The sequence below is a fragment of the Eurosta solidaginis genome, chromosome 1 (genome assembly GCF_040869045.1).
Source record: "Eurosta solidaginis isolate ZX-2024a chromosome 1, ASM4086904v1, whole genome shotgun sequence".
Lineage (NCBI taxonomy): Eukaryota > Metazoa > Arthropoda > Insecta > Diptera > Tephritidae > Eurosta > Eurosta solidaginis.
In genome coordinates, this window is record NC_090319.1 from 306,705,048 (window position 1) to 306,718,442 (window position 13,395).

The 13,395-nt window shown below is 34.1% G+C and overlaps 2 protein-coding genes across 3 annotated transcripts; one reads left to right on the forward strand and one right to left on the reverse strand.

The window, feature by feature from the left end:
- Positions 1-4,402: 4,402 nt before the first annotated feature.
- Positions 4,403-11,466, forward strand: LOC137237604 (uncharacterized). 2 transcript variants are annotated; one of them, XM_067761428.1, is made up of 5 exons: positions 4,403-4,588; positions 6,731-7,934; positions 7,992-8,845; positions 8,927-9,080; positions 9,150-11,466. In XM_067761428.1, the coding sequence occupies exons 1-5, from the start codon at positions 4,454-4,456 to the stop codon at positions 10,334-10,336; spliced, it is 3,534 nt and encodes a 1,177-aa protein (XP_067617529.1). In that variant the 5' UTR covers positions 4,403-4,453; the 3' UTR covers positions 10,337-11,466. The 2 variants fall into 2 exon arrangements, with proteins under 2 accessions (XP_067617529.1, XP_067617528.1); XM_067761427.1 differs by having other exon boundaries at positions 6,731-8,845.
- Positions 10,715-13,069, reverse strand: bigmax (helix-loop-helix-leucine zipper transcription factor bigmax). The gene is made up of 4 exons (XM_067761429.1): positions 12,874-13,069; positions 12,697-12,822; positions 12,212-12,621; positions 10,715-11,735 (listed from the first exon to the last, which is right to left on the reverse strand). Exons 1-4 carry the CDS (start codon positions 12,908-12,910, stop codon positions 11,520-11,522), a joined length of 789 nt encoding a protein of 262 aa, XP_067617530.1. The 5' UTR covers positions 12,911-13,069; the 3' UTR covers positions 10,715-11,519.
- Between the last annotated feature and the right edge of the window lie 326 nt (positions 13,070-13,395).

Sequence of the window (13,395 nt, forward strand, 5' to 3'; positions counted from 1 at the left end):
TTTTACAATGATCAAAGCATAGAAGATGAAAAGGAAGCGGACGAAGTTTTATGCAAATCTGGCAAATTGTAAAAACCGGTGCTGCCATGTGTTAAATATTTTAGAAACATAGCGTGATGCGATGCTTTCCTTATGTGGTTACGGTCATTTCGTTTCGGTTTATTTTAAAACGGAGTCATTGGTGCCGTATATCGTATCGCTGTAGTCGTATCCCTAACGTATACGACACATTGTTATCGATTATTGGTGCCTTAACCTAAAAATCGCGGAAATTTCATTAAAATGAAGAAAACGCAAAAAATTACAAACATATTCCACAAAAAATAAGTTTCTTAGTCATAACGTATCCAAAGCAATGAATAAAATCTACAAAAAGTTATTAAATTCAACAACTCAAATATTTTTGGGTTACCAACTCCAATGTAATCGATTAATGGTGCCTTAACCTAAAAATCGTGAAAAATGAAAACGCAAAAAATTACAAAGATATTCCACAAAAAATAAATCTCTAATCATAACTTATCCAAGGCAATGAATAAAATCTACAAAAAGTTATTAAATTCAACAACTCAAATATTTTTAGGTTATCGTTACGGCGGAAAACCAAAAACTAATTGGTTGGCTACGATACGGTTACGACCTTAAAGCCAAATTAAACTTCCTTAACTCTAACGCCATAGTCGTAACCATACCCATATCCATAACCATCTCAATGTGATCGATTAATGGTGCCTTAACCTAAAAATCGTGAAAATTTCATAAAAATGATGAAAACGCAAAAAATTACAAACATATTCCACAAAAAATGAGTATCTTAGTCATAACGTATCCAAAACAATGAAGAAAATCTAAAAAAAGTTATTAAATTCACCAACTCAAATATTTTTAGGTTATGGATATGTCGAGAAACCAAAAACCAATTGAATGGCTATGGCCAGGCATGCTTAACCAACGAGCCGATATCATTTCGTTACGATAATTAACGTTAATAAACGAAACAAAGTCATTTCGTTTCGCTTATTAACGTTATGAACGTCAAATTAACGAATTGATTTCGTTACGTTATCTGCCATATCAAAACGAAATCAAATCGTTTATGTTGATTATTAAATTCAAACTATGCTGGCAAAGCTGATTTATGGCGGAGTCATTAAAGGTGAAAGCATTAGCCAAGCTGATTGCAACTTTTCTCATGAATTTTGACAGTACGAACATTTCTCAGAGTATTTTTGACATTACCACCAACGAATTACACAAACAAATTACATGGAGTTTGTGTGTATATGTGCGCTCGTTGTTACCACCTTACGGCTTCACCATGGCTATAGCATTGCCAGCACAATTCAAACATAAAGTATCAAGTTTTTGTTAAGGTTTTTAACATTAACGAAAGCTTTTAGTTTCGGTTAAAAACGAGATACAATTTATCTTGATAATTTCTTTATCGATAATATTTCGAAGTGTTTCAACGGAAACGGTGGAAATTTTTTGATAAACGATTAGCTTAACGTTAAGGTGCATCCCTGGCTATGGCGTTAGCGTTATGGTATGGCACCATTAATCGATTACATTCCTTTCCATAAGGTAGGTTCGATCAGCTGATTTATCTGGTTATGGCTTTATGGTTATAAGTCACCATTAATTCGCCCTTTAGCGTTACGATATGGCACCAATAGTCGAATACATTGATTCCCATAAGGTTGGCCGAATCAGCTTTTATAAGGTTACCGATACGGTTACCGATAACGCACCAATGTATGCAGCTTTATCTTATTTATTTATTTGAACTTTGAATTGTACAAGTAAAACTGTCTTTTAGATAGTACATCAATCAAGATCTTACAACTACAAATTATTATATAAAAATGAGTTTTCTTAAAGATTAAGAGGAAAAGAAAATAATAACATTTAAAAAGAATATATCTTAATTTTTATTTGTACATTGTGGCCCATTAGTTGAATAATCAATGATAGAATTATATCATTTAAATTATGTTGATAGAATTATATAATTTAAGGTAAGTTATGAATTAAGAAAGTTATTACTGCTAGTTTGAAACATCTGACTTTTCTGATTGCTTTCGTCTTGGAGGGTAGCGAATTCCAAAGACGGATTGCACTGACAAATAACATTCTGGAGGATGTCACGAATTTAAATTTAGGGATCAATAGATTCAGAGTCCTAGTAGACTGACACAAAGTTAGTTTATTAAATAAGTATGGCGGATATTGAAAATGCAGTAGTTTGTGTAAGAAATATATGGTAAAATTTCCTCTTATAAAAAACGAACCTGACAGTATTGTTTACGGCTAGCTGCAATTTTTTAAGCGACATCGAATCAAGCCTACCGTAAATAAGTTCTCCATAATAAATGTGAAGTATTATTAGAGCTTTGACTACTGGCTTCATTTTAGCGTCTCGAGGTAATAAATAGCAGAGCTGTAAAAGTGTGCAATCATTTGATATTTTAAATCATTGATTTCATCATTATTTCATTCATTCATTCTTTGCTAAGGAATGTGGCTTAAAAGTCAACACATTCTTCATTCATTAGTCGAAAAAAAAAAGAATGCACTCCTTAACTCATTCGAAGAAAGAATGATGTAATTGAATGAAACACAAACATTTTTCAACACGGAACAAGCATTCAAATGAATGCAGCCTTTAATGAGTGTGCACGCACTTTTCTAGTACCAATCAATAATGAAAAATGTCGTACATGCACAAAACCCGCTCAAATATCACATGGTTGCATTTAACTAAAGCCACTTCAAAATATCACCACAAAAATTGAATTATTGTCCGTGATGACCAGTTTTTTCCATTTTTAAATGACAACAAAGTACGAAGAAGTCAACTGGAAAAGTATTCATATTGAAATTTTCCTAAAAATTTAATAATAAAAAAAGCAAATTACAAATATTTCAACATCTCTGTTCCGAAAATTGTCTTCGTTCTAAATGGGTGTTGCCAATGTGCCATATAAAAGGCTTGCATTAAAAAGTACTAGCCTACATTTCCACGTCCCCAATTGGTGTTTAAACAATTAAAGAAAAGGAAATACATTATAAAAGCTCTTAAGTTCCTCCATATATTCTTCCTAGCGGTATATGGTCAAATACTGTATCTATACTGGTTTGTGGGTTAATTGCAATAGCAATATCCTATTTTCTAAGAAAAATATTCTTCTAAAAAATATAGTTTGTAATTAAAAAATAAAATAAATGTAAGGCGCGATAACCTCCGAAGAGATCTAAGGCCAAGCTTCTCTTCCAATTTGCGTTGTGCTCCTATTGATTTTCCCTACAAATCGGCCGGACGGGACCTACATGTTTTATGCCGACTCCGAACGGCATCTGCAAGGCAGATGAGTTTTCACTGAGAGCTTTTCATGGCAGAAATATACCCGGAGCGCTTGCCAAACACTGCCGAGGAGCGGCCCCGCTTAGAAAAATGTTTTTCTAATTGAAAACCTTATTTCTAAAATTTTGATGTTGCTTTGCCCGGGGTGTGAACCCAGGGCATACGGTTTGTTATTACAGCCATTTAAAGCAGGCTTTATAGTTGTAGCTTTTTTGATAGCAAGGAAATTAACTTTGAATTCAAATCTGCTCAAGTAAGATAGAATTCAACCAAAACAATTTCAATATTTTACCAATGCCGTGCAAATAGGCAGAGAGACTATTCTCAACCACTCGGGTCCTATATTTATATTCCGTCAAACACTGTTAAAATATCAGCTGTAAAAAAGCTGTAGTCCGATGGAGCCAGTCAATTAGAGTTTCTCCCAATGGAACATTTTTTTTTTGTGGCGCAGACGAAGGAAAACGGGGAAGGTGAATCAGGTGAATAGAAAAAGCATGAATCATTTTCTGCACTCTTAAACTGGATCTCAAATTGTTGTTGTTAAAATGTTCATTTCTAAGTCCTTTTCCTTTCTCTGTGTCTTCTTTCTTTATTTGTTAAATACTATTCAATCTATAACCAGCCAAAGGTTATCATCACTACTGCTGTCTTTTAATATTTATTAACTACTTTTCTTTAGTTTTAAGATTTACATTTACATACATAAATATTTCACTATTGTCCGTTATATTTAATTTAATTTGATTAATCTAATTTATTATTATTATAAATGTTCAATTTTTATAGCTCATGCTATTCATGACTAGCACTGTTAAATAATTAGTCAAAATTGTTGTGCTGGGAACAAATTTTCAAATAAATACATACATACATACATACATATGGCGCTGTCAAAGCGAAGCAGCGCGATACAAGTTCTATGTAAATCGGCCCTTATATAGATGCTACTTTTCCGCCAGATTTCTTGTTGGGGATTTCTTGTTTATACAGTAACCGATTTTATATCGATTTATATTGCATGTGAAGTGATAACAAACAGCTGTTAGGTTATAAAACAATTGGAAATGTATACAGGAAAAAAAGGATATGTATACAGAAAAAAGTCCTGGTGAATTAGTGACGCATCTTTCAACCATGGCAGGAGAATATCCCGACATCGGACAACTACCAAAACTTGCAAAGGACATTTCAGATACAGAACAGTGTCTAAAGTATTTACCCGTAAGTTATACATTTTGAGTCGACTGATAATACGACCAAAGACGTCTACGGAAGTGTCAAAAGATGCGTCCTAACGCCTTTGCCAATAGTCCAAAGACGGAAATGAAAGAATTTCTTACCAAAATATATAAAAAAATCCGAAATATGAGCACAGGCCGTTCCGAAAACAGGAGATCCATATTATTTTTACCCCAGAACACCTCTTAGAAACAACTACACTGTGTGTGTTAAACACCGGTTTGGAGATCATAATTAATCTGTGCTAAACGCCATTCGGTAACGTTTTACAAGACGGTGCACCACCTAATTTTGATCATAGGTAGAATAAAAAGACGCGTTTCGACCTCCGCAGCGGAAATTCAAAATTGTATTTCTGTCGAAATATATTTACAACAACAACATAGTTTTTTTTGCACAGAACACCTTTCTGCTTTAGTGTGTGTGTGTATAACAAATCTGGGGGAAAATACCGCAACCACATGAATATTTTAGCCAATTTTTGCTTATTTCTTTTGACAGAAAAAAGTTTAAATTTTCGCTTTCGGATTCTAAAAACGGAGATCGAAACGCGTCTTTTGCTACGATTTTTGATGTTGTTGTTGTAGCGATAAGGACGCTCCCCGAAGGCCTTGGGGAGTGTTATCGAGTTGATGGTCCTTTGCCGGATGCAGATCCGGTATGTTCCGGTACCAATCCCGACCATATCGGGAACGATTTGTTATGACCACATGCGACCTTCTAAGCCATACCGCCCTCCCACTCCCTAGATCCATGAGGAGTTCGGGTTCGCCAGAGCCTCGGCTGTTCATGAAACAGGATTCGCCACGGATAGGTAAGGTTGACAATTGGGTTTAGAGAAGCTATATATTGCAATAGCAACCTGACAGCCAAAAATTTTACCCTGCGCCCTAGAATTATTGTTACTGAAGTGAAGACGGGACGTATAAGTTATTACCTCGTTGTCAAATAAACCCAGCCAGCATTTTTTGAAAATTTTGATCAAAAAATATTTAAATATCATACCCCAAGATGATTAAAAACGTTCAAATTTAAAAGCATTTTCTGTTCGAAAATTAACGTATCGTCGGGAGAAAAATGTACCATAAATGTGATTATTACTGAATAATCATTTATGATTCCTATTTCGAAAGGCTTTTTATTCATATTTGATATCATTGTAAAATTGAGCTTATAGTTTTAGAGTAATATTTTACTGCTTTTCACAGTCATTTTCTGATCATATTCGTGAATATATTTCAATGCATTTATTCTTCATATCTCCTTCAAAATGTGATACTACATAATAATCTTATTGACCGATATACACCTGCGACTACAACATCCAACATCAGCATTATGGTCTGCATCTTAAAATATGGATACGATACGGGATGTTGAAGCCGTATCCAGGTATGTGAAGATAGTTTCACTTACCTGGGGTTCAAATAGCTCAGAACCTATGTATTGTCCAATCATTATGTATTTTCTGGGAAGCTGAAGGGGAGAAATGGTTGGGGAAAACTTCGTTCACGAGCAGCATTACATTATTTTTGTCTTGAAGAATATCTTTTGCATAAATAATAAAATTTTTATATATTTTTTCTTAGCTTCATGATTGAGAAAATATGTGTATGTGAAAAAATAAGATTTTTAATGAAAAGTAAAATTTCAACAAGTATAAAATTCATTATTCAGTCAACAAATATATTCATAAAAGATTTAGAAAGCTGAATGAAAAATGATTATAAATTTTTGATCACCTAAAGTAAACACATTTGATTCAAATATGATTCCAAAATGTAACTATAAACTATATTCAGTTTTTGATCATCATAGGTAAGCATATTTGATTATTCTTTTTGTTGGTTTTTATGAAATATTAAAATTTAGTCATTAAAGGACTTCAAAAATGATTCCAAAAAAGTGATCGAAAAATGCTTTTTTTAGTTTTTCATCATCAAAAGTATTCATATTTGATTATTTCTTTTGTTCAATTGTATGCTAACTCATTATTTAGTCAGAAAGAGTAATCAAATTGTATTGATATGTAGGGAAATTCAAAATTGAATCACCTAAATGCTGGGTGGGAAACTATTAGTGGCGCAAATGATTTTTCTATAAAATACCACTTCAAATTTCCAGACGATTGCAACCAAAGTAAGCACCGAGGAAGAAGTCAACGGTTTACTGCAACACATTGTGGCTGTAATTGAATTTGAGATAACATTGAAAACAAGAAATGGCCAATCAGCGCCAGTCAATCAAGTTATATTAAATACAGCTTATAGGGCACATCATCGTTTAATGCAGCACCATGCGCTTCCCGATACATGTGCAGTTTTTTTACCAAAGCCAAATTTACTATATACAGAAGAATGTGGTTTTCAAATGTTATACGCTAAATTATTAACTGATCAAAAAGCTAAAACATTTGATGCTGAAAATCTTATAATCGTTTGCACAAAAGCATTACACGATGCAGTTAATGAAGATTGTGCTAGCCTTTTATACATTTTAAAAGTTCTGAATTTATTATTGGAAAATCTACCTGCGTTTAACCTGCATATAACACTGCAACAAATTTACCATTGCTTACAGAGTAACCGTATTGGAATGCGCGATGAGTCGATACAACTTTTCACCAAATGTTGTACACAGACAACGGTTGCATTTAAACATTTTCAAGTGATTTTAGAATTTTGGCCATGGACAAATCGTTATAAATACTATTTAATTAGTTGCATTTTGAAAACGCACCAGCTGCAAGAGTTCCTTAACAATGCAAAACATTCTGCAGATCAATTCTATGCTGGTCTACGCTTAAGTTTAAGCCATAAAAGCCTATTAGCTGCTAGTCAATATTTAGTAAAAGCGCTAAGCGCGCAAAGTTCTAAAGACTTGTTACTTATAGCCGCAGATATACTTTTGCACGGTACTTTAAAAGAGATGAAAAACTTCAAGGCACATTGGTATGCGCGTATAGAACAGAAGGATGAATTATTTGAGTATCTACAAGTGCAGCCTAAAATCGCGAGCTTGCTTGAGCGGAACTCTAACACTGCTGATGGTGATATTGGAATTGATCAAGAAATCTATCGCTCAATACTAATTTTTAGCATGTTTTCACGGCAAATCTTCCATGTGTCTAAATTACATTTTTTCCAAATTAGCGCAGAACTAATGACAAATTGTTTTCAATATAAAGTTGAAACACAAATGCTAATATTCAAATTCATTGTAGATAATTTGGGCAGTTTTCCTGTTGAAGATAGTCTCGACTTTACTTTAGCATTCCTAAAGCAACATAAATGTATTGATAACGCTCAGCAGCGAAATGAAGTATTAGGTAAGATACCAATAATAATTAATTATATTGCTAGAAAGTCGAGTAAATGTTTTAAAGGTGATGAGAACATGACCGCATTTGAGACGAGCATAAAATCTTTTTTTAATCAATTGCACAACCTCATTGAAGCCAATATTGCAAGTGTAATATATCAGTCGAAAATATTTTCACTACGTGTATTCGAAATTCTACTCAAATCATTATATTCTGCTAACTTAGAGAAGAATACCAAAAATTGTTCGCTGGCGCAGAATAGAAAGCTTGGTGAATTTTTGATAGCACAAAATATTTTTGTTGCCGATAAGGTAAGCATAATGCTGTTCAAACTCTTGAACGATCCTTTAGGATTTGATGATGCGCTCGATTTAATTATAAAACTACTATGTGAATTAAAATACAAAGATGCTTCTCGCAGTGTATTATTCTGCAAGGAATTAAGTCAACGTTGTAATGTAGATGAGTGCGTTCTGAGTACACTCTACGCACGCGCAACCATAAATTGCTGTAATAACAAAGGTAGTGATTGCGAACTAGTTGAATTGCTTGAATTTGCTATAGAATGCTTAAAAAGGGACGTCGCTGATTTCCAAACCGATCCCTTGCTCGTTTGTAAGACCCGAAATCATTTATTTGGCTACATTAATATTGTGGCGGAAATTGTCCAAAGTAATATATGTTTAACAACGATACAACAAAATGAAATACTTGATTTTTCGGCACGCTTATTAAATATAGTTTTGGAATTTTTGAATGTTTGCAAAACTGATCCTTCAAACGTTGCTACAAATGCAGCAAGTTTTCAGGATATGGACGAAAGTCTACGAATATTGGTGATGGGAAGTGCATATAAAGTGGAAGATAATGCGGAATTTCGAAAATTTTTACTCATGTCCTTTTGGTTGACGCTAAAGGTAAGTTTTGATGACACATTTACTGAATTTCAATCAAGCTGCTGTGAATTTCTTTATTTCTCCTACCTCAATAAATTGCAGGGTGCTTGTGACTTAGCAACAGAAATTGGTTGCAGATATGTAACAAAAGACACTACAGATTTCCGAATATTATCTCGATGCCTAGAAATAAATGTAGCAGTGCTGACGCGCTGTAGACACAAGGGTGCTATTGAGGCTGCTGGTGTAAGCATAGGTATTTAGGTAGCCCTAAATGTACAGAACATATACAATTTGTTTAATACTTTCCAATTAATTTCATTAGGTAAACTTACTAAAAGGATTACTTCTATTTTGCTGCCAACTTCAGATGGATACACGTTATTGGAAAATTGTATTGACCTCTTGTACGACAACACCAAGCAGGTGAGCACAACAAGACGAGGTGCCGGCTATTCTATAATGATGTTGCATATAATAAAAAATGAGCAACCGCGCATGCGTCCAATACTCAAACGGGTAATGGAGAAATCGATGCGTTTACTCAACACTTATCGCGTCGCGATTAATGAAGCTTCAACTGTTACTGAAAACTTCGATCGTTTTGAGCCCCTACTACTACATTATCTGGGCGTATTAGTACGTGATACAGAATTGCGTGATGCCTTGTCTCCTTATCATAACGAAATTCTATTGATTACATTGAAGCGCATCGAAAATCCTGACTGGAGTGAATTCAATGCAGCCTTGCAGTTATTTGGTGCTTTAATACCGAAAATCGTTGGTCAAACACCTGCTAAAGATTATGAGGAAACAACGGCAAATGAGAATAATGACATAACATATGATGAAATAATACGTAAATTACCAACAGCTTGTAATTATATACTGGATTACTTTTCAAAAAAGAAGCAGCAGCGGCAGTATGATCAGAGTATTAGTACACGTACAACAGTCCTTTTTTTGGGATTTCTTTCAAAAGTTAAGCATTTACCCAAGCGTGTTGAGATTGAGAAGGATGAGCTAATTACGTCATGCCCCTTTATTGAGCGGATACGTGAACTAACGTGGCGTTTATTGGCGCATCGTTGCGAACGGGTACGAAAGTTGGCTGCATTAAGTTTTGTGCGCGCTCATGATTTTCGAATTGAATTGCCACAAGCGTTATTAAGTATTTCTAGCATACTAGGTAATTTATTTGATGAGAATTTTTTGATGGGGCTACTTTTTACGCTTGTTGAAGGTATATTGCGTTTACAACATGAAAGTTTGCATACAAATAATGTAGGTTGTAAAGAGTTTATACGAAAATTACGCTTTTCATTTACGAACTTGAAGTTATCGACTGAGAAATATAAACCCTATACGTTAGCAAAAATGTTGGATATATTTTGTATGGTCGGTCTTAAACGAGATGATAAAATTGTGCAAACGCTATTTTATAATTCGGCTAACAGCGACTCTATTGGTTATGACGTATGGCAACAAAGCGCAGCAAAATTTGAGAGCTAAACAGAGTTCCAAAAATGTAACGGTTTAAAAATACGTAAAAACAATATTTTGTTGTCGGCAGATTAAATTTGGACTTCTTGTCTTCACACAGTGTTAAAGAAAAAAGGGTAACAATTATTATGCCGGCTAAAAAGAAAATCACACTGTATCGGCTGTCAGCTGAAAAACGGCCTATCTCAATAAGCCTCGTTTATCGCAAATTTCGGTTAGCGAGTGCTCTATATCAAAGTTTGATAAAAAAAATTTTTTGTATCAAAAAATTCATTGAGATATCCTTTAGAAACATATTCCAAGATAGAACGTTATTATCATAAATAAAGATAAGAAGTAGGGGTGGGACTATTCGAATAAAAATTATTCGAATAAAAATTTCTTTTATTCGCCAGTTATTCGTAATTCGAATAATATTTATTCGAACTTTTTATTCGAATTCCTTTCCTTATTATTCGAATAGTACTATTCTAATTGTAAAATAAAAAAAAAGTCCTGCTGTACTGACTGATCCTTTAGGGGCCCTGTTTAAATCAAAACCAGTGATTGTTAGTTTAAGTATTTAAGTGCTTAAATTTTTATCTTGCTAAGAGGCTCTATGTTTACTATATGTTTATAATAATAATATTATAAAACTATCATTATTTATTAAGACTAATACGAACAAATATACATAAATCATACAAAATATCGTTTGAAGCCAAAACTTGAAATATATGTTTTGTGAAGTTCATCCAAAAATCGTCAAAAGATAAGATTTTTAGAAAATGTAATTATGCATTCTTATGCATAAATTCCCGTAATCAATGGATTGCATTTGCTGTTCTCAGTTTTATAAAATAATATTTTAAATCATTAAATGTTTAACAAAGAAAGGAAAGAGTGAGAAAACGAAACCCTAAAAAAACTATACATTCCACTTAATGGAGATGTCAATATTATTAAGACCCACATTTTTTCTCTACTAAAAACAAAAAAAAAAAAAAAAACGATTGACTATTTGGCTTAAATTGAAATAAACAATTGACTATTTGGCTTAAATTGAATGGCTACATTAAATAATTATGCATAAATTATGTATGATAAAGAATACCCAAAATAAAGTAAAACTGGTACAAACATGTTAAGTGCCAATAATATTTAGGCGCTATCCATTGGTAGTGTTACGTTTTTTCCAACGTTGGCATCTAAATCAACTAAAACCTTCATTGTCTTGCTGTTGTTGTTTCTGTTGCTTCTGCAACTGAGTCTGCGACATTTGCTGCAAAGTACGACTTAGGATGTTACGTAAAATATGTGGCTTGCAATATTCCTCTAGCCAAGGTATCACACCTGTTGTTAATTGTTTGAAGTTATCCATTGGTATATGCTGGAATGTTTCAAACATCTCATCCATTATTGCCTGAAACTAGAGAAGAGATATTTCTTAGTGGACAAAAAATTTGGTATAAAACAAATATGCATCAAAAATGAGATGAACAAACGTTATGAACCCCTCGAAGATGGGTATGCGCACCGCAATGGCCTGCCAAGTATACCCGCAGCAATTTTGTTGCACTTGTCATACATTATTTACAAAAAATAAATAACTAAGTGAACGCAGGTAAATCTAACTCCTTGAGCAAACCCAATACCCAGACGTCCCTTGAAGCCTCCACAGCTACTTACAATGCTTTTACCACCCTTGGGGAAACACATCTCATCAGACGATCGTGTTCATACTTTAACTGTATGGTCAAAGAGTGTTTATTATTATTATTAGTCCGAGTTATATATGGACGGATCTCCTCATAATGCTTGCGAAAATGTCATACAGTTCGAAATATGCCGTGGACTTTTTCATTCTAATAATAGAGGACATAGCATATAAGAATGAGGACTTACTACTTGAAATTTTGCTTCATCTGTTAAACGCTCCTCTTCAGGCCCCGGATTAGCTTGCTGATGCTGCAGCATATGCTCATAGCTTTGTTGTATTATACGGAGCGCAGCAACTTCCTTTTGTAAAGCAGCACTTTCCTCTTCTTGTTTTTTCTTCTGCAAATTTAAATAGCCAATGTAATCTATGGATTTCTGCAATATAAGCGCTTTGCTTAATTTATAGCCCGATGCTGAGTCATTTTGTTGACATGTGGGGACTAGATCTTGAAGACTATCATATCCCTTCTTAATTGCGTCTCGTCTTTTTTGTTCAGCTTGTGTGTGCGCTTCACGGCGTCTCTCTTTATAGCTTAACGTTGACGAAGACGCAATTGCTGCGTTACTACGCCCATCACAACTATCCTCATCTTCATCTAAAAAAAAAGAAGATACGCAACAGTTCGAGTTCAGCCATCCCCGCTTTTTCTTTTATTTTTGTTATAGCAAACCTGTATTGTGTGCTGAAGAGTTTGGCGTATGTATGCTACCCTCGCGGCTCTCTTGAGTATTTGGGTCCGCATCATGATCCATTACCATGGAGCTGTGGTGGTCATCTTGTGATCGCTTGTTATTACCTGTTGGTATGTCTTATATAAAGAAGAACAATTATAAGACACAAAATTTACCAAATTCGCTTTGTGCGGAGCTATGTTTTTCCGCCATATTGGTTATATTAAAAAACTTTCCGCACTTTATTAATTTGCTCAAAAATAAAAAATAAAATACTACTGCTATCAGCTAATCAGAACGTAATTTCACGTAAAAATTACTTTCATGTAACGAAACGTAGCAGAAAGGAGATACTGTCACATTTCCAAACAGACAAATGATTTCATATTAGGGGCAGCCAAAATTTGTTACAAAAGCTTCAGCTAATACACGTAGCAGAAATGAGATGTTGCCACATTTCCAAACATACAAAGGATTTCATATTAGGGGCGGCCAAATTTGTTACAAAAGCTTCAGCTAATATACGTCAAAGCAAATTCAATTCGGAGTGCTGGCAGTTAAGGCGAATCCATACCAGGTGGTGGCAAAGCGAATTCAACAAATTTGCCGTGCAGAAGAATGTCAAGTGAAAACAAAATTTTCATTGATTTCGATTAACTGACATATTGGAGTACAAGGCGTTGTATGGAAAATTATCA